This window comes from Urocitellus parryii, chromosome 4 (genome assembly GCF_045843805.1).
Source record: "Urocitellus parryii isolate mUroPar1 chromosome 4, mUroPar1.hap1, whole genome shotgun sequence".
NCBI classification, from domain to species: domain Eukaryota; kingdom Metazoa; phylum Chordata; class Mammalia; order Rodentia; family Sciuridae; genus Urocitellus; species Urocitellus parryii.
Genome location: NC_135534.1, coordinates 20,674,487 through 20,699,634, shown reverse-complemented (window position 1 = coordinate 20,699,634; position 25,148 = coordinate 20,674,487). Strand labels below are relative to the sequence as shown.

The 25,148-nt window shown below is 43.6% G+C and overlaps 1 protein-coding gene across 5 annotated transcripts in view; it reads right to left on the bottom strand.

Moving 5' to 3' along the window:
- Window positions 1–349: 349 nt before the first annotated feature.
- The window catches only part of Lrp4 (LDL receptor related protein 4), a 50,817-nt gene continuing 26,018 nt past the window's right edge, over window positions 350–25,148 (bottom strand). Inside the window, exons 17-39 of one of the 5 annotated variants that reach the window (XM_026399077.2) lie at window positions 24,457–24,665; window positions 24,211–24,292; window positions 23,240–23,345; window positions 21,549–21,750; window positions 19,585–19,774; window positions 19,368–19,499; window positions 18,525–18,665; window positions 18,080–18,166; window positions 17,802–17,973; window positions 17,185–17,347; window positions 16,839–17,064; window positions 16,156–16,459; window positions 14,455–14,673; window positions 14,163–14,297; window positions 13,246–13,354; window positions 11,381–11,525; window positions 11,016–11,129; window positions 10,442–10,577; window positions 8,263–8,330; window positions 7,115–7,202; window positions 5,483–5,624; window positions 3,960–4,021; window positions 2,698–2,784 (exon numbers count right to left, since the gene is read on the bottom strand). In XM_026399077.2, coding sequence (XP_026254862.1) covers window positions 3,977–4,021; window positions 5,483–5,624; window positions 7,115–7,202; window positions 8,263–8,330; window positions 10,442–10,577; window positions 11,016–11,129; window positions 11,381–11,525; window positions 13,246–13,354; window positions 14,163–14,297; window positions 14,455–14,673; window positions 16,156–16,459; window positions 16,839–17,064; window positions 17,185–17,347; window positions 17,802–17,973; window positions 18,080–18,166; window positions 18,525–18,665; window positions 19,368–19,499; window positions 19,585–19,774; window positions 21,549–21,750; window positions 23,240–23,345; window positions 24,211–24,292; window positions 24,457–24,665 — 3,215 coding nt within the window. In that variant the 3' untranslated portion in view covers window positions 2,698–2,784; window positions 3,960–3,976. Of the gene's footprint in view, window positions 4,022–5,482; window positions 5,625–7,114; window positions 7,203–8,262; window positions 8,331–10,441; window positions 10,578–11,015; window positions 11,130–11,380; window positions 11,526–13,245; window positions 13,355–14,162; window positions 14,298–14,454; window positions 14,674–16,155; window positions 16,460–16,838; window positions 17,065–17,184; window positions 17,348–17,801; window positions 17,974–18,079; window positions 18,167–18,524; window positions 18,666–19,367; window positions 19,500–19,584; window positions 19,775–21,548; window positions 21,751–23,239; window positions 23,346–24,207; window positions 24,293–24,456; window positions 24,666–25,148 lie in introns of those variants that run through there. The other 4 variants (XM_077798114.1, XM_026399076.2, XM_026399078.2 and 1 more) reach the window with 4 other exon arrangements.

The window sequence follows — 25,148 nt, the reverse complement described above, 5'->3', positions numbered from 1 at the left end:
ACACTCTTCCCATTGGTGTGGAAGGGCAGCTACTACCAACTAATGAGTTGGCACTCCAGATGAAACCTATCATCCCTCTTTTAGAAGAAACAAGGGCATTATAAGTTGAAGAACTTGTCTGGCCTTGTCTCCTCAAGTTGAGCTGAAACTCCACCAGGAACCTCATACCCTTTATTGCTCTTCACTGTTCCCAAACCCTCATAGAACTCAGAGGTGATGTTGATAAGCAAGTTTTCTACAGCATGGGTCTGCCAGACAGAGCGGGTGTAGGATTAGTCACGACTCCAAGCCAGGCAAGATAATTAAGAAAAGCTAAATTTATATTAAATTATCATAAAGTCCTAAAATACTGAACATAGTGGTTAAATAACTCCAGAAAGTCCAATCTCTCCAGTGAGTAACGTTAAAACCATTACACATGAGCGCAGGACAATCACTTCCATTAGTTTAGGACAGAGAGATTTTGCTTTTTTACAGAGTAATCAGTGCTCAAATAGATATTTCCTCAAAAATGTCCTTCTACATTCTGAACAGCCCAAGTGCAATAAGAACCTTCCCCTGTCCAATCAAGAAAAGACCACTTTTCTACTTTCTCCTCCTTCCCAACTAAGAATATGAAGACTCAAATGCTTCTTCTTTTACTTCCTGGGAAATGTCCCCATTTCCGCCCAGAAGTGGCACCTTACCTTTTTCACTTGATGCACTGGAAAAGCCTTCTTGGCCTGGCCTGGCTGTTTGTATAGGTTCAGACCTGGGGCTGGCTACTGAGAGCATGGCTGAAGGCGCAGCATCTGTCTCTAGAGTTTGTTTGTTTGTTTTTAAGAACTGACTAGAAAAGATTTAATCTTGTCCTCTTTTGACCCACAGTGTGGCCCCTGATTTCTCAATATTAGTAACCATAAGAGATGTTTCAAATCAAGAAACTTCTCCTAAAACCCCTCCCTTCCATTTTCAGCCCCATCATCCTCTCCTGCTGCTTTTAATTCCTAGGGAGAAGAGGCCTGGGTCTGCCCTGGGCTGGGAGGGCTTCATTTGTTTCTTTCTACCAGCCTACTATATGTTCACCCCTTTGCATCTTCATTTAGTCCTCCTCGGTGCAGGACTTTGGAGATTGCTTGTGCCACAAGGCTAAGTCAGAAAAAAGCAAACCAAGCCTCTCAAAAAGTAAAGAACTAGGGGGAAATTTCAGGGCAGCAAAAACTCAATTCCTTGATACAGGTCTGAGACACATACCCTTGATGTAGATGAGCATGAACCAAGTGGTGGTATTTCAGCATGGAAAGTAGGTCACAGCTGAGAAGAGTTCTGGAACAGGAACCACACCACCTCAGAGTCACAGGCTCTCTGTCCATGAACTCAGATATCTGAGTACTTGAGAAGGAACACAGGAGGTTCAACCCCGTGATATTTCTCTTTAGCCCCTGGGTATCCCATGTCTCTAATTCTCTTCCTGATCATTTATGAAAACTTCCAGTCCTTTGAAAGACTACCATTATAGGATATCTTCCTGCAGAATCCCAGAGAATTGGGGAGAGTGGCAGGACACTGAAATTTAGGTGGGATGCTATGTTTGGTCTAGACAGAGCTTAGACATTTTAGAAACCCAGCCCCCAGGTCCAACATTCACGAAGCCACTGACTCACAACCTGATTACTTAAAAGACTTAGGAAAGGGATTGGCCAGTGGCAGCACCAGGAGAGAATTCCTAACAGCCAGTGTCCATGTGATGAGGACCCCCCAGTCATCTAAGGTAGAAAAGACTCCAGACATTCCAGCAGGAGGAAGAACAGCTTGAGCCACATCCATGTCTCACCAGTATCTGTAGCTGACAAAGCAGTGACTCCTGGGCAAGAATGATGTCCACTGCCAGCAATGGACAAGACACCCAAGCCCAAGTATCCCCAAAGCTTTTTCATATTACCAACCCCCAAAGGTGGAGGTTTCCCAGGTGCCCAGACCAGCTGGGCTGATTCTTCCTTCTTCTTCTAGTCTCTATCCATCTCTCTTTACCCATGACCCCCTGCCCCAGCCCCAGGTGGGCAAGTTCTCTGAGAAGCCGTCATGCTAGCTGTGATGGGCGAGAGGACAGTCTTGCATCATCAGCTCCATTGGTGCTGTGGGGCAGTCACTGAGGGTACCAGGGGAAAGGGAGGTGGAGCTCTACCCTGCAAGGAATTGTTACTGAGCCAAGTTTCAGGGGGCCCAGGACGGAGTGCAAGAGGTGAGGTTCATGGTAAAATCCAGGTTTAAATTCTTGAGAAGTGCCCTCATTTCTTGTAGCCAGGTAGTTATGGACTCAGGTGGAAAACAGCTCCGGTGGAGGACTTAGGAGAAGTTATGGGGTGGGAGGAGGATGAGCACACAGGAAGGAGGCCTGCTGTACAAGTGAGCACAGGACTGGAAGTCCATTAGAGGATACTGACAGGCAGGCAGGGAAGAGAACCCAGGCATTTAGACCTGGCTCTCTGAGGAGAGCTTGCGTTCATGTTTCCAGCCCGTGTCTGGCAGAGAGCCCCGTCTTTCTGGAGTGGCTGCAGTATGGACGCTGCTACACTCAGACTGCTCTTCCTGCAGTAGCTGCTCTGTCTCCGTGTCATCCAGAGAGCCAGAGCTGGCCTGGATGGACACTGTGTCTGTCTTCATGCACACATGATCCCGCAGAAGGCCCCCCCGGGAGCTGCGCAGCTGCTTGAGGTCATCCCACTCAGCATCATCCCCAGAGAGGAGGCAGATTCCTTCTACAATCTTGATTTTCTCCTTGGTGTAGTTGTGGTCAGGCCCACCCTAGGGTGGAGAGGAGGGACACATGGTTAGTCAGTTGGCTCTCTAAAGAGGATCTCTTTGTAGAAAGGAAGTAAATGAGGTAAAAATAGGCATGAAGAGCAGAAAACTCCACAAACTAATGTGATCACAGCAAATATAAGAAGCCTCACCTAAGAAGAGAGGCAGCTATGATGATTATTACCATTATCATACAGGGTGGAGAATGATGGCTTCCGGTCCTGCATCAGCCACTCACTGGATATATCACCTTGGGCAAATTAATTAACATCTCTAAAACTCATTTTCCACATCTGCAGTGTGGGGAGAATAACAGTATCTGCACCTCACAAGCAATTACTGTGAGGGTTAAATGAAGTGATACACAAAATGCAATTGTTAGGATGCTGGACTAAGTCGCACTAAAAACATGTTAGCTACTATTACATTTTTACTGTGGTTTATTAATGGGACATCATGCTGATATAAATAATCAAAAGTAATTGGCAAAAGCAATTCAACATGCATTTATTCAGGATTTTAACTACTTTATATATATGCTAATTTGTTCTTAATGATCTCTTCTTAATTTTGCTAAGGAGAAAACTTGAGAGGTACAATAGGAGGGCTCTAGAAAATCATCATATTTTCATTGATGAGGCCTTATAACCTTTCGGGGTAGGTTACTGTGGGCTGCTCCCATGAGCCCTGGGTTCATTCCAGGGATAGCCTTGAATTCTGCTCAGGCTTCCTCCTTTATGGATTCCTCAAAGGGTAGCCTTTTTTCTTGGTTTCTGAGGATACCAATCAACATGCTCCCACTGCCAGGAGTAAATGGGCCACAGCTTGGGTTCTGGTATATTGCTGTGTTCAGATTTTTGCAACCATTGCTTTCTATTACTAACAATTCAATTCCATAGATAGTTATTAAGCCGCTACATTAAATAGGATACGTATTAGATGCTTTAATAATGGTCCCTATCCTCTGGAAGTGACAGTTCCCTCAGTCATGCAAAGGGATACAGATAGCACACAAGCACACATGGAGACACCCATTCACCCAGCACACCCTCCAAGCTGAAATTAGTGTTAAGAGTTCTCATTACAGAGACAATGGGTAAGTCAGGGAGAGGAGTAGCATATGACACTAGTAATTCTGGGGACAGCATTCCCTCCTACACACACACAGCAACAGGTACCTGAAATCAAGAGGAAATCAGAAGAGAAAGGGTGAAAGGCTATCTGAGGGGTGAAAGAGCTGCTGAGGAAGAAGCAGACAATAGAAGAATCACATCATTTTTATTTTCTTGTTTCTTTCTTTTTTGGGGGGTGGGGATTGGTGCTGGGGATGGAACTAAGCAAACTCTTTACTACTGAGCTCTGTACCTAGCCCCATTTTTCATTTCTAACCAATGGCCCTCATTGTGCTTCTTTTCTGAAGCATCCATCACTCCATGAACCCAAGAATATTCAGTAATCTTTCTTTCAACCATATTAACTGGGGAGGAGTCTATCATTCCCCAAACTTCAAGCTGTTCTTACAGGTTCTCCTTTGTAACTTTTGTAACGGAAGATTTTCTAATATGGGAATTCATGGATCCAGAAAGCACAAGATTTCTTTATAAAGTGTATTCATTATGCCTGAGAGCAGGTTTGACCCAGAGACAAGCCAGAGAAATAGGCTGATTAGGGTCTTTATAAGGAATACTTTCTTTCTTGGTACAAGGGATTGAATCCAGCAGTGCTTAACCACTGAGACACATCCCCAGCCCTTATATTTTAATTTTGAGACAATGTCTCATTAAGTTGCTTAGTTAGAGCTTCACTGAGTTGCTGAGGCTAGCTTTGAACTTGTGATCCTCCTGCCTCAGCCTTCTAAGCCGCTGGGATTATAGGCATGTGCCACTACATCCAGCATAAGGAATAATTTCTGATGAAGGTTACAGGATTTTAGAAAAAAACACCAGTTATATCAGACTAGGAAAAACAATATCCCAGATTACTGCAGATCCCTTGTGGAAAGGGGCTATTTTTATTGACTAAATATTCAGCAAATAATTTTCCATTGAAGTAACATAGGAATTTTTTTTTTTAAATATTTATTTTTTTTTAGTTCTCGGCGGACACAACATCTTTGTTGGTATGTGGTGCTGAGGATCGAACCCGGGCCGTACGCATGCCAGGCGAGCGCGCTACCGCTTGAGCCACATCCCCAGCCCCAGGAATTTTTTAAGTACATAAATTTTTAGAATTCTAGAGAAATCTCTGAAGACCCTGTGATAAGAGGAAAGATAATGAAAAGCCAGCCCTTCCCAACCCTAGATTTGACCACCACCTTGGATCAGAGGTTAGAAAAGGGAGAGTTGAAGAGCTCTTGGGCTTTCTGGGCATTGTCCAGGAGAGCTCCCTTGTATCATAGGGACACAGCCTCACTGTAGGGGAATGACACTCTAGGAAGAAAAGAACCTATGATTCCTGAAATAGCTCTCCTGGCAGGGAGATAATATATTAATTGTTTTCAGACCGAAATCTTCCAAGATATCTTTCTAATCTTGCTCTAGAATCCCTCAAAGATTCTAGATCTCTCCAGAAATCCAAATTCTATCTAGTTCTTCTGTTACTGTAACTTCCACCTAGTGTCCCTCACTAATCCGTTCAGGCAACTGGAGCACAATTCCTCCTCCCCCCAGAAAAGAACTTGAATATAAATTTCCATTTTTACCTCTTTCTTATAGCACAGTTGATTGTACATGGCTGGTTTTGGGATTGCTTCAATTTTTACTTCTTGAGTAGAAGTTCGGTAAGAGGGATTGCTGTAGGTGAGGTTCCCCATTCCAGGATCAGTGAACTTGGATTTTTTGTGTCTTTAGGAGAAAAAAAATGAGAATTTAGTTCATATTTTTGTGGAGATAAAACCTAGGGAAGTTGTAGCCTATATGTGGGAGGCAGCCTCTACAGGTTCTGGTGATCCCTGCCTCCTGGTATTCACCCCTTCTGAATCCTCTCCTATTGAATATAGGCTGGACCTGGTGACTTGCTTCTAATGAAAAGATTATGCAAAAGTGATGGAGACTACATTAGGTTACAAAGAAACTAGCTCCCTTCTTGGGTTTGTATTTCCCCTCTCCATTGCTCTCTCTTGCTCTTGCTCTGAGGGGAGCAACCTACCATGGTGTAAATTTTTCTATAGAAAGATCCAAAAGGCAAGGGACTAATGAAGGAGGCCTCCAACCAACAGCCAATGAGGAACTGAATCCTGCCGACAATCATATGGATGTTCTTGGGAGGGAATCCTTCCACAGTCAAATCCTCAGATGAGAACACAACCCTCGTTGATACCTGGATTGAGATCTTGAGGCAGAAGCACCTAAGCCGTATCCACATTTTTGATCCACACAAACTGTGAGACCGTAAATGGCTGTCATTTTAAGTCACTCAGTTCTGTTATGCAGAAATGGGGATAACTAATAACCTGAACTTTAGAATCAGGACAGTTGTCAGTTTCAATCCCACCTCTGTTACTTACTACCTGGGATCTTGGTAGACATAATCTAAACTTTCTGAGTCTCAGATCCTCATCTATAAAGTGAGGAATAATACCTGTGTTATAAAGTTGTGACATTGATAAATATCCACAAAATGGTAAGTGGTTTTATTATTACTAGGAGCAGCAGTAAAATCCAAAATTTTTGCTGTGGTCTGTATTAAAGCTTTTTGGGGAAAATATAAAGAAAGAAGCACATAAGATCTTTTTTTTTTAATATATTTTTAGTTGTCAATGGACCTTTATTTTTTTTTAATTTTTATGCAGTGCTGAGAATCAAACCCAGTGTCTCACACATGCTAAGCAAGTGCTCTACCACTGAACTACAACCCCAGCCCTGCATATAAGATCTTAAACTGAAAATAATATATTCTACTTTCCTAAGATGATCTGAGCACCACTATATCAACCAATTTTGTAGTAAAGAATTATGTTTGAGTAGATGGAAATGATTTCCAATTTCAATGGTTTGAGGTAAGGTGGGTTATGAAAAGCATAGATGCTAGAGTTAGTTCACTTTGCCTCTTACTGTGTGGCCTTGGGTAACACAATAAGCATCTTAGCATCTTAGCCTATAATGAAAATCCCAAGGGTAGATTTGCTGTGGTCATTAAATGAGGAAACTGCATAAGCTGTGACCAGGGAAGAAGAGTAAGTATTCAGGTTTCCATCTTTTCCTTCTGCTTAGGGACCCAACCTTGAAACAAAGCTGCTCAGAGCTGGATTTAGTGAATTGTGGAGCTTCAGAAGATCCCAGATATGCTAATGAGGACCAAAGAGCACATGGCCCTGTAGCAAAGTTTAGATTACCTGTATAGCATCAGAGCCGCAATCACCACCAAAATCAGCAGAATACTGAGGAGTCCACCAATGGCATAACTGATATGAAGTCCTTCACCTAGGAAGAACAGAGACACACTAGGCTGGGATCACTGATAATCATCCTGATGGTGCTGGTGCAAAGGGTGGGAAGATAAAGGGTTGGGTCCATATGTTTTTGTTTTGTTTTGTTTTGTTTTATTTGAGACAGGATCTTGCTATGTTGCCCAGGTTGGCTCCAAATTCCTAGGCTCAAATGATCCTCCTACCTCAGCCTCCCAAGTAACTATAATGACACGTGCGCACACTGCTCCTGGCTCGAAGGGCTTTTGTATGTGTGGAATTCCATACCATATGAGAATACTGAGGGCCTCGTTCTCAGATGAGAGCCATAAGAGGTGGGTGAGAAGGCTGAAAAGAAAACTATAATTCAGCCACCTTCTCCAAACTCAGTTCTACCTCTTGTTAGTTACATGACTTAAAGGCAAGATGTTTAATGTCTAAGCCTATGTTTTCTCATTACTCAAATATGAATCCTAAATTGCTCATGGGGCTGGTGGAGATTGAATGATAGTGTATACTCTTAGAGTTAGCCTTGCCTGATACATGGTTTCACTTTCCACAGTTTCAGTTACCAACAGGCAACCACAGCCCAAAAATATTACTAGAGTCAATGAGAATGTATGATATTTAGGGGAGAGAAAGAGAGATAATACAATCACATAACATTTATTATAGTATGTTTTATAATTATCTTATTATTAGTTAACTGTCAATCTTTTACTGTGCCTAATTTATCATAGGTATCATTTATCATGTATGTATAAGAAAAAACTTAGTATATGTGGGGTTCAGTACTACTCAAGGTTTCAGACATCCACTGGTGGTCCTGGAATGTATCCCCCATGGAAAAGGAGGGCTACTGTATTCACACATACATATATATGGCATATATATGGCTTACCAAATGCCTGGCATATGTAAAGCACACTATAAGTGCTTTAATTATAATCTGTAATCTACTCTATGAAGAGTTCGTCAACCTCATGAGAGGCCCCATGAAGGTTATGGAACATACCAGTAGACACTTAGATTCCTTAGATCTTCTCTGTCAAAACAGTTGGGTATTCAGGGCTTACCTGGAACAGCAGGTATGGCCTGATTGGAATGTGCACAGAGGCCTAGCCGGGCATCATTTTCAGAGCATCTGTGGGGCAGAGAAAACTGAAATGAGGATTATGTTTATGCAAATAAAACCTCTCCTTCCTCCAGGAAAGTGGGGACAGGTATGAGAAGGTAACAGGTGGGAGATATAGAAGCATAGAGAGGCAGGACCAGAAAATAGAGAAATCGATGTGACTTACTATTTTCCAGCCAATGGATAAACTATGTTTAAATGTTTTTTTCAGTTTGAGAGTGAACTGGAAATCTGCAGAAAGATTACTAAGGTAAGCAATTCTAGGCTTTCTTAAACTACCAGGATGAGTGGGAAGCAGCTGCTAGCCAGGCAGATCTGATTGGTTAAGGAGTATCACAAGGTCCACATATTTCAAGGTTTAAAATATATTTACCCCCCCCCCACACACACACATATTTGTTTCCTCTTTGTTCTGTCATAAGGGAAAATACAAAACATCCAGAGGGAGCACTCAGATAACAAATCTAAAATGCTCAGAAGGTAACTGCTTTGAGGGGTATTATTAGCAGCCAACTAAAGGTATCTCCTTCAAGCCTGGAGAAATTTGCAAGAACATCTGAAGCCAAGAGGCATTGAATCTTCAAATGGTACTCCTACATTAAGGAAAGGTCTGAGGAGAGGTCAGAAATGTTCCAAATAAACCTAGGGGCTGGTGGGATACATCAGGGGCGGAGTGCTTGCCTAGCATGGGTGAGGTCCTGGGGTTCAATCCCCAGCACTTAAAAACAAAACCAAAAGGACCAAAGAAAATCCAAGATTAATAATGACTGACAGAACCTCAAAGATAGTGAGAAAGCTATATGTTTATCCTCAGGCATTTGCTTTTCATTACAAACTGTACTACAAAGGGAGAGAGGGGCATACAATATATGTGCTTGATCATGTGCAAATCTTAAAACTTGGGAGACATTAAGTTTAGAGTACTTATTTGGAACTAGTATGCTTCTGCTTTCAGAATTGAAATTAAGTGTCAATTACATTTTAAGCTATAGTTGATATAAAATAAAGACATCATAATATTTCAGTGAAGAAAAATTGTTCTAATTAGAAAAATGTCTGAAAAGATAAATATCAAATTATGAAGAGTATTCCACACAGGTATACAGGACTTATTTCTTTATTCCAATCTGTTTTTCCAGACTTTAAAAAATTTTTTTCATTTATTTTTAAAAATTTATTTTATTTTATTTATTCTAATTAGTTTATATATGACAGGAGAATGCAATTCAATTCATACTACACAAATAGAGCACAATTTTTCATGTTTTTGGTTGAACACAAAGTAGAATCATACCATTCGTGTTTTCATACATGTACTTAGGGTAATGATGTCCTTCTCATTCCACTGTCTTTCCTACCCCTATGCCCCTGCTTCCCTTCCCTCCCCTCAGGCTTTTAAAAAATAAATAAATAAAAATGCTGAAGAATTTCTCTAGATTGAGTGTAACATCCTATCACATCAATTTTAAGATGTGCCTTGTTTCCTATATTCTAACATCTCTGAAGTAAGAAATGGGATTTAGTGGTATCTAATAATTGCTGCTATTCATGTTTTCAGTCTAATTCTCAAATCAGAATGAATTATATAACTGATAGCACTTTCAATTTAATGAAATATTTTATACTTGATGTTAGCCCTGTGTATAGTTATATTTGCTTATTTAATAATGGTGTGTATGGTGTACACAAATGCATATATGTTTGAGTGCTAGGGTCATTATAAGCTAAGGCCACCATACCTCTGGGAAAACTTTTTGTTCCAAGTCATAAAGCTACACAGCTCAGAGATCACTGTACAATGAGATCAAATACTAAACGTGACACAAGAGCAAGTGTCACAGAGACAGAGGAGGAAGGAGGAATGCATGTGCAACACTCTTCCCAAGTGATTTCTCTTGAAAGCTGTTCTTAAAGCTTCTTGCCCTCAGAGCTACAAAGGGAATCATTTGCAAAATCTACAAGTCTAAATATTGTCCTAAATAGTGGAGACTGGTGGTTAATGTGATCTTCCTCCCATCTTCTGGTATTATGGTCTAATTCTGCTGGCATAATGGTCTAATGCTAGTAAGTCTTGGTGACATAAATCAAAGGGCCCTCAATCCTGAACTAACCCTACTTACCTGCCTTCCACTTCTTCCAGAGATATACGGGTCCTGGTGGTAGAAGAATGCAAGGTGGTGGACAGGGTGTTAGGCAGCACCGGGCTCTTTTCACTCATGCTGGTAGCCTTGGGAGCTGGGGGCACCAGACCAGGTACTGGAGAGAAAAGAGAATGAGAATAGGCCACTGGAGTCCAAAGCCTCTACAGACTGTCTTAAGAGTAGCAGCTGGAAGACTTGATAAAGCAATTTTTTAGTTTCCCTAATCTCAGGTACCCTCACTTGATTCTGTAAATAAAAAGGATTTGGATTCAAAATTAATAGTTCTGGATGGCCCATAAAGATCAGGATACAGTAAAGCACAGCCTATCATGGCAGAGATCTAGAATCAAGAGACCTGGATTATCTTCTAGTAAATGCCAGAGGTCAGACAAACTCAGCTCTGAATGATTCCAAAGCCTAAACACATTGCCGGCAGTCTTTCCACTCCACAATCTTTGGGAGGTGGATTCTACCCAGAAGGACAAAGTCGAGGCTGGTGATCCCCTGCCTTTCCAGGGGCCCTACTGTTCCAGGAGCCATTCAGTACACTCACCAAGGGAGCAGGGCCGGCTATCAGGCTCATCAGGACAGGCACACACAAAGTCTGAGGTTCTGGCAAAGCAGAGGTGGGTACAACCACCATTGTTCACGCCACAGGCATTGGTCCCTGGAGGGAAAGCAGATGAGTGTCTGGTCTAGGACAGAATTGGGTCTCCCAATTTAACACTTCTCAAAAAGTAGGATTACTCCACTCCCAGGAACAGTAGGGCAAGAAAGGAATAACAGTCACAGGGGTTGAAAAGATCTAAGAGCTTCAAATATGAGCTAAAAGGCTCTCCAGGGCTCCTAATTATCTTGGATCACTAACAGCTAATCCCACTGATGGTGAGGAAGCAGGCTCAGTACCCAGGGGCCCACCTGTCTGTCGTTGAGGGGAAACCACGATGATGTCCATGAGTCCTTCCACATTTGCCAACACTGTCTCCTTGTTGCGGCCTGAGTACTTGTCAACACGTTGGATGGACTTGGTCTGCCAGTCTGTCCAGTAGATCCACCTGTCCTGCTACTCAATATGGAACCCAAAAGAGGAAATATCATTCAGTAGTCAGACCTCAGTGCAGCTTTTGTGCCTCAGTATGTGCTACACCTTCTGCTGAAATGCCCTCTTCCTCTCTCATCTACTAGGTCAACGTCTGTGCATCCCCAGATATGGCATGTCCAGGAAATCCCCTCCAATCCACACAGTTCTCCAAACCGTTCTGTACCTTGCAGTCACTTCTACATGTGAGTTTTGATCCTCTTATGGTAATTAGTTTATGTGTCTGCCTGTCCCACCTGATTAAGTCCTTCAAGGACAAAAATGTGCCTCAAATCTCTAGTCTGTAGCATCCACACTCAGTCCTCAGTCAGTTGGTGTGAATTGCTCCCTGCCCAACAATCAGGAGTAAACTTGTTCTCTTGGGCCTTTTGCTCAAAGGCCTGACCCAAATCCTCTGCTTACTTCCTCTGCAGACTCTTTCTAATGCACTGATGGTGAAATTCTCAACCACGGGTGGGGAAGGGCAAAGAAGGTATTTTTTTCTCCCACCCAGCAGTCTAACAGCAGAAACTCCAGGGGAAGTTTGTAGATTGAAAAAACTATCAGTATTAGCCTATCGTTAAGTAAAGCCAGACAGAATCTTTTTGGCTGATAGAATACAATACAAAATACAGGGCTGGGGGTGGGGTGTAGTTGAGTGGCAGAGCATACCTGAGGTCTTGGGTTCAATTCCCAGGAAAGAAAGAAAATCAGAAAGAAAGAAACAATACAAGGAGATGACGTTTGTCAAAAAGGGAAAATATTTTAAATGACTAAGAATCCCTATTTAGCCTAGATAGATCTTCTTTTTCCAAATTATCTTACAGTGTAACAATTCTCAAAAATGGCAGCTAAAAATAAACAAGATGATTAGAGATAATATGCAGTGAGTGTTTACCTTGTGCCTGGCACTGTGCTAATGTCCTGTGTATATATTAGGGGGATACTATTATTAAATTGATTTATTTTTTAGGTAACTGAAGCTCAGAGAGATTCAGTTCCTTGCTCAAAGTTGCATTGTTTAATAATACAGATAGGAAACTGAACTCAGGTATTTGGCTCATTGAAGGTGCGCAGCACACACTGACGGCTGGAGGCTTCCAAACTCTGTTTTTTTGTTTGTTTTGAGAGAGAGAGAGAGAGAGAGAGAGAGAGAGAGAGAGAGAGAATTTTAATATTTATTTTTTAGTTTTCGGCGGACACAACATCTTTGTATGTGGTGCTGAGGATCAAACCCGGGCCACACGCATGCCAGGCAAGCACACTACCGCTTGAGCCACATCCCCAGCCCCAACATCTTTATTTTATTTGTGTGTGGTGCTGAGGATTGAACCCAGCGCCCCACGCATGCCAGGCGAGCGCGCTACCGCTTGAGCCACATTCCCAACCCCCAAACTCTGTTTTTTAACCACTACATAAGAGCTGCCTGAGCTCCAATGCTAGGACCACAATGTTAGGCTCAATGGTGTAGCTTATTAAAATGCATATTCCTGGGCCCAATCCTTTGTCCTTTGTGAGGACCAAGCAGATTCTCTATAGCCAGGACCCATGAGCCTGCAATTTTAACAAGCTTCCCAGCTGATTCTGTGCACCACTGTTTGAACATAGAAGTGGTGCAGCAGGAATAGCAAGGCACTTGGAGGCTTAGAACCCCAGGGAAACACCCAGTCAAGGAGGTTTAGTTACCTCTCTCCTGAGCCAGTACCTGTGTGAGGGCAAAGGGGTGGGACACATGGCTGACCAAGACCTGCCGCAGCTTCCCATTGAGGTCAGCGCTCTCAATCCGGTCCAAATGTGCATCTACCCAGTAGATCCTGTGAAGAAGAAAGAACGGTGGCTGCTCCACATGCTTCCCCAGGAGCCCAGCTCTTCTCTCTCAGGACCTGTCTTTGTCCTCCAGAGCTGAACTGGCAGGTGCTGCCAGCCATCAAGAAGTACCTGTGATGAGAGGCTACTCTAAGTCCCAAAGCCAAAGAGGGAAGTTGGTGATGCATATGTAGGGAGGCCAGGGCTGTTCTTAGGAGGCACAGAAAGGCTAGTGACTGCAGAGGGGCCTCTGCCAGCCTCATCTTCGGCAACTTGATCACCCTTTGATCTCTACCCAAAAATCTTAGGCCAAATTCTTACAAATGGTCTCCAAGAAGAGAGTTCAGTCAACATGGCCCTTACCAAGGTTAAAGTAAGAGGGCACTCTGCCAACTCTCCAGGCAACCTTGATCCCTTTCCTTTCTTTAGGAAGGGGAACAGACTGCTTCAGAGCCTTTTTCCCCTCTCCTTCCTGCCCTCCAGCATTTTTTAAAATCTAGACCAGGTATTGCAAATTCCAGTGTCCACAGGATTGGATGAGTAACAAATACAAGAACAGCTGTTGAATAGACGGGGAAGTGGGTCTTATGGTCCAGGCAGAGGACACACTCTGTTAAAGGCCCTCAAATTAAAAACACGAGAACCAGGCAGACACAAGCCATCTAAGGAGCTGGCTTTAGTAGCCCCTGCTCTAAGAGTATGTTCCCTCTTCTCACTGCTTCCTCTTCCCACCCTCCAGGGGCTTTCCATCTTTTCATTTTCCCTACTTCAGTCTCCACCCAATTTCCAGGAGGCTATTTGGAGCAGGATTCTTACCTGCGGGTATCATAGTCCAAGGTAAGGCCATTGGGCCAACCCAGGTCTGTGTTGATGAGTACCTTCCGGTCGGAACCATCCAGATTTGCCCGTTCAATCTTGGCAATGTGGCCCCAGTCTGTCCAGAAGAGGTACCTGAGACACAATAGTGCCATTGTCACCAAGGCATAGTTTGCCAGAAGCTGACAGACTATGGGGACACACCAAGACCACTAAAATATAGGCACTCTTCCCGGGCCTCTTACAAGACCCTTTCTTCCCTGGATCTCTTTTCTATTGGCCACAAACTTACCCCTTTCTGGGGAAAACAGCAATGGCCCGGGGCTCATCCAGGCTGTTGTTGATTAGAACTTTGCGGCAGGAACCATCCAGCCTTGATGCCTCGATGGTATTTCGGCCTGTATCTGTCCAGTACAGGTTCCTGGCCACCCAGTCCACTGCCAGCCCATCGGTAGTCTTCAGCCCATGCCCAATCACTGTCTCCATGTTGTTGCCATTCAGGTCTGCTCGCCTTGGGGAGAGCCCAGGGTTGGATGAGTGACCAGAATGACCAAGAATAACTGAAACTCCTTTTATCCATAATTGGACCCCCACTAGACTGTAAGCTCCACAGAGACAGAGACCTAGTATCTACTAGCAAATTCCTCAGCACCCAGCATGATAGCTGCTCAATAAAACATCTGCAGAATGAATGAATGAATTCTTAGGAGGACAGAGTATTTCCTGCAAACTGGAAACATCAGGCCTTAGGGTTCACGTCTTGCCAGAGGACAGATTAGTCATCCATCATATGTCTTTGGGAGAAGACAATGATCAGTAGGAGATAATTATAAGGCAGATTTGTCAAAACCTGCCAAAGCCCTACACGAGAGAACTCAACTTCAGGATGAAGAATATATTATAATCACCTGGGGGACTTCGTTCTTGCGTAAGCCCACCTGCCCCCAGCATGAGATTCCAATACACACGCAGGGAGACAAAAGCAAATACCTACCCACTGTACCCATGTGAAAATCTCAGCCATGGTAAACTGCTTTTTTTTTTCCTTATACTTTTTGCTGTAAAGATTGGGAATTTTACTGATTGAACCAGGGATACTCTACCACTGAGCCACATCCCCAAACCTTTCTATTTTTATTTTGAGACAGGGTCTTGCTAAGTTCCTTAGACTGGCTTCATACTTGTGATCCTTTTGCCTCAGCCTCCAGAGTCTCTGGAATTATAGGCATGTGCCACCACACTTGGCTTTGTGTGTGTGTGTGTATGTGGTATTAGGCCTAGAACCCAGGGGCACTCCATTAATAAGCTACATCCCCAGTCCTTTTCATTTTTTGAGACAGGATCTTGCTAAATTACACAGGCTGGCCTTGAACTTGCAATCTGCCTTGGCCTCCTGAAAGCTGGGATTACAGCTGTTAAACCACTAGCACTGATAGCAGGGCATCATAAAATATAAAAATATAAAATGAAAATTAAATCCAAAATATTAAAAACAACAACTTTGCAACCACAGTAAGCTTTGACATTTGGCCAGGGCTCCTATACTGCAATACGGATACTAGCTATGTATGTGGCCCCCTTATCAATGAGTCCTAGGTGTTCTTGAAGCTCCCTCAGGGCCCAGTGGTAGGTAGAACTTTATCTGTTTTTTGTATGTGTATGTATTGTTGTTTATTTATTTTACATATTTCTACATAATCTTCATTTTCATTTATTGTTTGTGTAGGGTCCTTCTACATTACTCTGTCTGGCCTCAAATTTGTAACCCTCTTACCTCAGTCTCCTGAGTGTCTGAGATTTATATAATCATTAAACAAAAGTTTAGAACTTTGAACTAAATGATAACACTATAAAATGAACAAGTCAGAATTAGAACTAACTATCCAAATTGCCAAATCATTCAGTCCATTTAGACGTTAACACAGAATGTCACTTCACCCCTGGGGATCAGAAGCAGGTATGTGTCCCCTGAAGGTTTCAGTGATACTCATACCTGATAACATCCAGAAACACATCTGTGTAATACACCTTCCCATCTACACTGTCATAGTCCAGGGAGATGACGTTGTTGAGCTCAGGAACAGGGACATGTACATCTGTGTGGTCGCTGGTGTCCAGTGAGATACGCCGGATAGAGCCTCGGCTGGAGAAGAGCAGGTAGGTCTCAGGAGAGGGGTCACAGGTCTTCCCATCGTCCTTCAGCTGGATGCCTGTGGGACAGGCACAGGAGAAGCCAGAAGGCCGAGGCAAGCAGAGATGAGAGCATCCACCATTTCTGGAACCACACTTGTTAAAACCTGGTAAGAGAAGCACAAGCTTTCACACCCAGCCTGGAATACTGCCCAACTCTTATAAAGATTCCAGGTTTTTTTTTTTTTTTTTTTTTTTTTTTGTGGCTGACTTCTTGCTGTTCTATGTGACAGGATTTGGTGTCTGGCAGGGCAGGAGTGGGACAGATACAGAAGGAGTGTCTCCAGGAGTCCTTTAAAGGTGACAGCATCATTCAGTTGTAGTACCAGCCATACCCAGAGGGAATAGAGCCTGTTCCAGGAGGGGGCTTAGGCAGATCATTGTCTCTCTGACTGTAAAGTAGTTCTGTGCTCTGAATATAGCTCTGCTGTTGAGATAGCCCCAGAAATCCAGAGGCTCTGACCCAAGCCCCAGGGGTCTTCTCACCCAGTGCCTGCGTCCGATCCACAGCCTGGATGTCCATGAGGCCTGGCAGATTGGACCTCACCAGGATGACATTGCTGCCAGTACCCTTGTCAGCGCGGTGGATGCTACGGGTCTGCCAATCAGTCCAGTAGATATAGGAGCCAAGAAGGGTGAGGCCATACGGGTGCTGCACTGGTGATACCAATGTGTGCCGATTGGCACCATTTAGGTCAGCGACCTCAATTCGCTGCAGAGAGGAAGAGGGTGGGAAGTGGCTGTCAGTCAACTGGGAACCCTCAGTGCAGATGCTGGACAGGCCTTTTCCATCTTGCGAGGCTTCTGTGAAGCACCGGGGAAGAGTTCTCACCTCAGTGTGCGCATCAGCCCATAGCAGTTGGGAGCTTGCCTTGTCCACAGTCAGTCCATTGGGCCATCCTAGGTTGTTGTTGATGAGCACCGTTCGATCTGAGCCATCCATTCCAGACCGCTCTAACTTGGCATTCTCCCCCCAGTCTGTCCAATACATGAACCTAAATGAGGAAGAATAATAGCTGATTATTCTGGCAGCCACTGTTTACCATGAAGACTTTATGTCACTTTGCAAAGTATTTCACAGGCATTATCTCACTTAACCCTCACAGGGCCACAAAGTATGTATCCCTTTTTTATAGGTAAGGAAGTTGAGGATCAGAGAGGTTAAGTACTAGATTCAAAGTGATACAATTAATACTTGATGAAAGAATATAAATCCTAGTCTTCCAACTCCAAGGCTCAGACTTGTAACCTCTATATTGAGCTGGCACCCTGAAGGAGCCACAGAGGAGTGGAACAGTCCCAGAGAGGCCAGTCTACATTGACCTTCAGAGTTCACAATGTTCCTGTGAGGCATGCCTGCTCTCCAGCTCTCCACTGCCCACCTCACCCTGTCCATAGCCCCAGCTGAGCCAGCCCATACAGCTACCCAGAGCAAGAGTTAGCTCTCACCCCATCTCATGGTATAGAACAATGGCCCGGGGACTGTCAAGGTTCTGCCACACCAACACTTTCCGCATGGACCCATCCAGGTTGCCCACTTCAATCCTGTTTGTTCCTGTGTCTGTCCAGTACACTTTCCGGCCAATGGCATCCACCGCGAGCCCATCTGTGGTCTGCAGCCCTGCAGGAAGTCAGAATATCACACTGGCTCCTGCTTTAAGACAGATGGGATATTTCTCCAGCTCTGTAGCCAGACAGGTGGTCCCTGCGCTGGAAGGAAGGCCCACCTGTGGTGATGATGTCCTCGTGCTGTGAGCCATCCAGACTGGCACGGCTAATCCGGTGCAGTGTGCTATCAGACCAGTACACTTTTCCTGGAAAGGGAAGGCTTGGCTCAACCCAGGCTCCACCTTCCCACAATGGCTCACACAACTGATCCATGCCCTGAGACACCAGTGCCTCTCAGAGATCCCCATACTCCCTAGCAGAGGAAATCAAGGGAAACACAGAAATATCCTAACAGAATAACTCTTAGAAGAGATGGAGAGAGGAGGGCCCCAAACTGTGACTCCACAATCAGAGAGGAAGTGCTGCAGAGACAGGAGCATGGGCTATGCCAGGGGGTGGGGGGAAGGGCAGCTGGGCAGCCCCAGGCTCTTAGCAGGACGCAAAGGAGGTGGAAAGGAAGGACAGTAAGAAAGGGCAGGGTCAGAAGTCCAGGGCCACACAGACCTTCCTGGGGGTCTACTCCAATGGCAATGGTGTTCTTCATGGTAATGTTGATTGGCACCACCACGTCGGCAAAATAAGGGATGTCTAGGGAGACCATGCGTACATCTATCCTCCTGGCAAAGATGAGGAAACTGTTCATGCCTGCTCAAATGGAAAGAGGAGAGAGGACAATCATTCAGGAACACCAATAAGAGGATCTGGAGTCAGACAAACTGAAGCTCATGCCCTGACCCTGCTAGTTTCTAGTTGTGCGATCCTAGGCAAGTTTTGGAATTATTTAAGCCTCGGTTTTCTGTATATAACCGGGATAATAACAGGGTGGTAATTTGAATGCTTATAACTGACACACACAAATACCTTGGGAGTTTCGAATTCAAATGAAGCCCACCATGCAGCATTCCCAGGGGAAAACCCTGACTTCCAACATCTCAGTAGCCAGGTCCTGCTTCTGGGACCACCCCCTTATGATTGTCATATAGGTCATGCATGCAAAAGTGGCATATCTAAAGGAGTTAGGGAGGATATCATTATATTGTAGATATGATACATGTTTATATTTATTATACCTGAGCAGAAGGAAGTCAAGAATCTTGTTCTAACCAAATCAGCATGTTACAAATTTCCAACAGATGCAAGGAAAGAGTCTTGAGAGAGGAACATCTTTTTCTAAAATGCATTATGTAAGAAGCAGTGGGACCCTGATTACGTGCTCCCCTGGATCTCCCTCTTTTAAAAGTTTTGTCTCTCCCCTAAGCTTCTAGAAGTACCAGGATTTAGACCACATTGAAGCATATCTGCAGGGAAGAAAGCCATTTTCCATCCCAGATGTTATGCTTTACTCACCTGGTGAACAGGTCTTGCCATCAGAAAGCAGGTTGATGCCTGTAGGGCAGGTACAGCTGAAGCCACTTGGACTTGGGGACCGGAGACATAGGTGGCTGCAGCCTCCATTCTCCATAGCACATGGTGTGATCACTGGATAGGGAGGAGGGAGGTCAGTGGGGCTGGCCAGGGTATAATAGGGCTGAGGAGAAGTCATGGCAGACTAAGGGCTGCTCACCTGGAGGCCGCCTTCGGTGGAAGACATGGATGTCCATGAGATTCTCCAGGTTCTCCTGCAGGGTCTCCCGGTCCAGCCCAGTCAACCGGTCAGCACTCTGTATACTCTTGGTCTGCCAGTCAGTCCAATAGATGCGCTCTCCATAGAGAGTCAGCCCAAAAGGATGGGGGAGCTGGCTTCCAATCAGCACCTGCCAGGGACCCAGCACTTGTGTCATCCCCAACAAGGTCTGACATTACAGAGCAGCAGTCAAGAGGTGGGCATGGAGTCAAATGCAGCTCTGCCACTACCATTTACTGTGTGATCTTGACCAAGAGAGAGTCACATAATCTCTCTGCACCTTGATCTACCAATCTGTGATAACAACCATGACCATGCCTAGCTCCAATTGCTTGTGATGATTTTAAAAGATCAAGTATTGCTTATATAATCAAAGGAAAAATAGAGACTTTACAGTAAACACCCCCTTAATCATGCAATAAAATAGACATCAGGATAATGGGACAAGCCTACATCTGTGCCTACTGGTGAGACACATAGAGAACTTAGACATGACTCCACTAAATGTAGTATTCCTGCCCCAAATGCATAATCTGAATCCAATCACAAGGAAACATCAGACAAACTCAAGGAGTATTCTGCAAAATAATTTTTACAATTTAAAAATGCAAAGATTGGGTTGGAGATATACTTTAATGATAGTGATTTTGCCTAAAATGCAAAAAGCCCTAAATTCAGTCCCCAGTACCACAAAGAAAGAAAGAAAGAGGGGGTGGGGTTGTAGCTTGGTAGTAGAGTGCTTGCCTAGCATGTATGAAGCACTGGATTCAATTCTCAACACCACATATAAATAAAAATCCACTGACAACTAAAAAATATTTTTAAAAAAAGCAGGCAAGCAAGCAGAGGTCAAAAAAGACAGAGCATAGTGGTGCCTGTAATCTGTAATCCCAGAAGCTCAGGAGGCTGAGGTAAAATTGTAAGTTCAAGGCCAGTCTCAGCAACTTAGTGAGGTCCTAAGCAACTCAAAATAAAATATAAAATACTGTCTCTAAATAAAATACAAAAAAGGTCTGGGGATGTAGTTCAATGGTTAAGCAACCCTGGGTTCAGTCCCACTTAAAAAAAAAGGCTAAGGAAGTATTCCAAAATTAGAGATTAAAGAGACAAGATGCTAAATACTAAATACAATAAGTGATCCTGGATTGGATTCCGGAGGGAAAAAAAGGAGAGGAAAAAAATGAACATTATTGGGAAATTGATAGTAAAACTGAACATGGATTATGGAGTATACAGCAATATTATATTAATGTTAAATTTCCCAATTTTGATAATTTTACCATGGCTATTATCAAAATTAATATATATTAATATTAATATTAAATTTCCCAATTTTGATAATTTTACCATGGCTATGTAACACATAGTCCTTATACTTAGGAAATATGCATTGGGATATTTTGGGATCAAGGGCAGGATATCTTCAATTTAATCACAGATGATTCAGAAAAAAGTGCATGTATGCACGTGAAAGAAAATAAGAGTGTAAGAAATGTGGCAAAATTTGGTTATTTATATATTTTTTTATTATTCTTGCCATTTTTCTGAAGGTCAGGAATTACAACAAAATAAATGATATCAAAAACCAAACAGAGATCAATCATGGGCCTGGTGTGCAACTGGTGACTAATTAGCGTTAGCTATGATGGGTATTAGGAAGGCCTGTGCATTTATACCCCCAGCCACAAAACACACAGATCCCTAGTTTGCTTTCACCATCAACCAGCAGCCCCCACCCCTACTCCAGTTCTGGAGGGTGGCCACAGCTTCAGAGAAACAGCACATGCCCCACGCTCATCTCATAACCCCAAGGTCCCCCTACCTATCTCCTTTGAGCTGCCAGCCAGGGAGTCTGTCCTGGAGGCTGTTGGGGCTGTGGAAAGAGGCCTTACTGACACCCTTACCTTCCTCTTGCTGCCATCCAGTCCAGCAAATTCAATTGTCTTCATGCCAGCATCAGCCCAGTACAGCCGCTGGGACCCATAGTCAATAGCTAATCCATTGGGCCAGGTCAGATTAGAAGAGATGATGACTTGGCGGTTGGAGGCATCCATGCCAGCTCGTTCAATCTTGGGACTTGCACCCCAGTCAGTCCAATACATGTACCTGGGCATAGGCAAGGCATGTCTTACAAGCTTTCTAGTTAATATCCAGGGGGAGGCTAGGGCTATAGCTCAGTGGTAGAGTGCCTGCTGGCACATGTGAGGCACTGGGTTCAATCCTCAGCACCACATAGAAATCAATAAAGATACTGTGTCCAGCTACAACTAAAAAAATATTAAAAAAAAAAAAAATCCAGTGGGAATCCAGGATATCTAGGGTTTTAGGGTTTCTGTCAACAATAGCTGCCCCAGCCTCCGGCCTCACTGCCCAGCCCAGTTCTGGGATCAGAGTTGTCCCCAGAGGCCTTTGTATCTTCTATCACTATTGAAAGGCAGAGCCCCATGGCTCAAGAGTACACAGCAAATGAGGCCTACTCGGGAATAAAGAAAGGGGAGGGGAGGAGAGGGATTAAGAAACACTTTCTTGATTGGGTGGGCTAAGTAATTATGGTATATAATTTTAACCAAATTCTATATAACCATGAAGAACAAGATAGAACTATATACTTAAAAGGAAATATATACAAAATATATAGCGCAACCAAGTAAAAAACAAACAAACAAAAATACCCAAGTCCAAAAACAGTATGCCATATTTAAAAAACCCAAACCACCACCACCGCCAAGTATTTACATACATTTAGAAGAAAATCTGGAAAAAATATCCCACACTGTTAACAGTGGTTGTTGCTAGACAGTGAGATGATAGAGAATTTTCACTCTCTATGATTTAATTTTCCTTGACAACAAGTTACTTTTGTAAGCAAACAAAGTATTTTTTTTATAATTACAAAAAATAAAGAAAGTTTTTAAAGTTTCCTTGTCCAAGGCTGGGGTTGTAGCTCAGGTGGTAGAGTGCTTGCCTAGCACATGTGAGGCACTGAGTTCGATCCTCAGCACTACATAAAAGTAAAATAAAGGTATTGTGTCCATCTACTATAAAAAATATTTAAAAAACAACAACAACAAAAAAAAAAACCGTTTTCTTGTCCAGACAAGAGACAAGGTTGTCACTGCCTTCTGTGGTTTCTACAGCTGCCCTTGCATCTTTTTTTTTTTTTTTTTTTTTTTTTTAGAGAGAGAGAGAGAGAGAGGAGAAAGAGAGAATTTTTAAATATTTTTTTATTTTTTAGTTTTTGGCAACATCTTTGTTTATATGTGGTGCTGAGAATCAAACCCGGGCCTCACGCATGCCAGATGAGTGTGCTACCGGTTGAGCCACATCCCCAGCCCCATCTTTTTTTTTTTTTAATATTTATTTTTTGGAAGTAGTTGGACATAATAACTTTATTTTATTTATTTTTATGTGGTGCTGAGGATCAAACCCAGGGCCTCGCACGTGCTAGATGAGTGCTCTACCACTGAGCCACAACCTCAGCCCCTACCCTTGCATCTTTGATATGCCCAAAATCTGGCTTCTCTCCCTAATCAACAGACTCCCCTCTAGTACTCAGATCTTGGGGAGAATGGAGCTCCTAAGTGGCAGCACTCACCCGCCCATGGGTTCTACCACGATGTCTCGAGGACGATCAAGGTTCTCCCAGATGAGTACTGTCCTCATGCTGCCATCTGTGTTGGCTACTTCAATCCGGTCTGTACCTACCAAGAAGTAAGGGCAAAGATATGAACTCTAGTCTTGTTCATTCACCTTATCCTCCATTCCTAGCAGACAGCAGGCATGCAAGAGATGCTCAATAAATATTTTGTGATAGATGCACAAAACATGTTTAGTGAATTAAACTGTGATAAGAAATTCAAGAAAGTGATCAGTTTCATTTCTTAGAAAAGCAAGACTTCAAGTTGAAATGGATTCTGCTGTCATATATAACTAAGTAGAACAAATTTTTAAAAATTAAAAAAAAAAAAAGAAAACCAAGACTTCTACACCTAGGCAACCAACTCTGTCTTATAATTTGAGGCAATGATTCTCCAACTTTAGTATGCCTAAGAATTAGGAAAGCTTGTTAAATTACAGAATCTAATTTAATCTAATTCCTGAATCCAATCCCCAAAGATTCTGATTCAGTAAGTATGGGGTGAGGCCCCAGAATACACATGTCTAACAACTTCCTAAGGGATGCTGATGCTGCTGGTCCAGGGACCACAGTTTGAGTAGCATTGGTTTAAGGCATTCCTTTTGCCTCTCATACCCACCTGAAATGGTTTTATCCAGACAATGATGAAAAGAAAACTACAGGGCATTGGTTCATCATCTGAAATGCTTTAAAACATTTCCAAGCATCAATTACATCATGCATATAGTTGCCATTTGCCTAACAAATGTCTAACCTCAGATGTGAGCTTCTGGCTTTAACTCTATAGCAGCCCTATCACTTCTTCCTACCAAGGACTTCAGGTCAAGAGAGACACAGTCCAAGAGAGGCACTGGGCTCTTTTACCTGAGTCCAAGGTTTTATATAAGAGGAACCTCAGGCAGCCAGGCCATAGGTCCCCTTTTACATACCTGCATCTGTCCAATATAGCTTGTTGGTGACCCAATCAATGGCCAGGCCTGCCGGACTCTCCAAACTGGTATCCACTACCACCTATGCAGGAAGCAAAATTGTGTCGCCAATGGTATTTTCACTCCAGCTCTAGAGCCCAAACTCCACAAATTCTCAAGGTATGGGAAGCCCTTACCCTGGAAAGGATGGATTCTACCCCATAATTTCTGCCTTCCCTGAGAGCCTGAGTCCATGCTGGGACCTACCTCCTGTCCCGTTCCATCCCACTTAGCCCTGCTGATGGTATCAGTGCTGACATCTGTCCAGTACACATGGTCATCCCGGGAGTCCCAGTCAAGGGCCACAGCACTGCGCACGTCAGCCAGTGGGATGACATCGTCGGAAAGGTCCTCTGTGTCAAAGCTGATCCGACGGATGTCCATCCTTCGGGCAAAAAGCAGGAACTTGTCAAGACCTGATCAAAGGCCGAGAGGGGTCTTCTTTTAATGCTCTAAATCCAGTAACAGTGACAGACACAGACGCTCACCTGCGTGACACCTGGTCAATCACACTTCCTGGGACCTGGTGCCCTTTGCCCCCTACTCTTCACACCACAGGCCCCCTTGAGCACTGGGCAGAATCAGTCTTAGAATCCAATGGAAACAGACTCTACCCAGGGCCCAGAAGTACATGTTGTTTACGTGTCTGTTAGCTTCGTCTAAGTTTTTCTCTCTTCTGACTTTGCCAGGTCTCTTCCAGTGCACTGGCTGGATTACTGCTAATAGCCGGCTCTGCTGCTCTGCTTCCACTGTTTTGGGGGCTCTGATTCTCCTCTATCATCTAGATCCTTCCTCTAGCTGTTCTCATCACAGTTTTAGCCAATATTCATTGAGCACCTTCCTTTCCAGGCATTGAGCTTAATGCTCAGGAAAGATTTGAGGCACATTTTTGTCCTTGA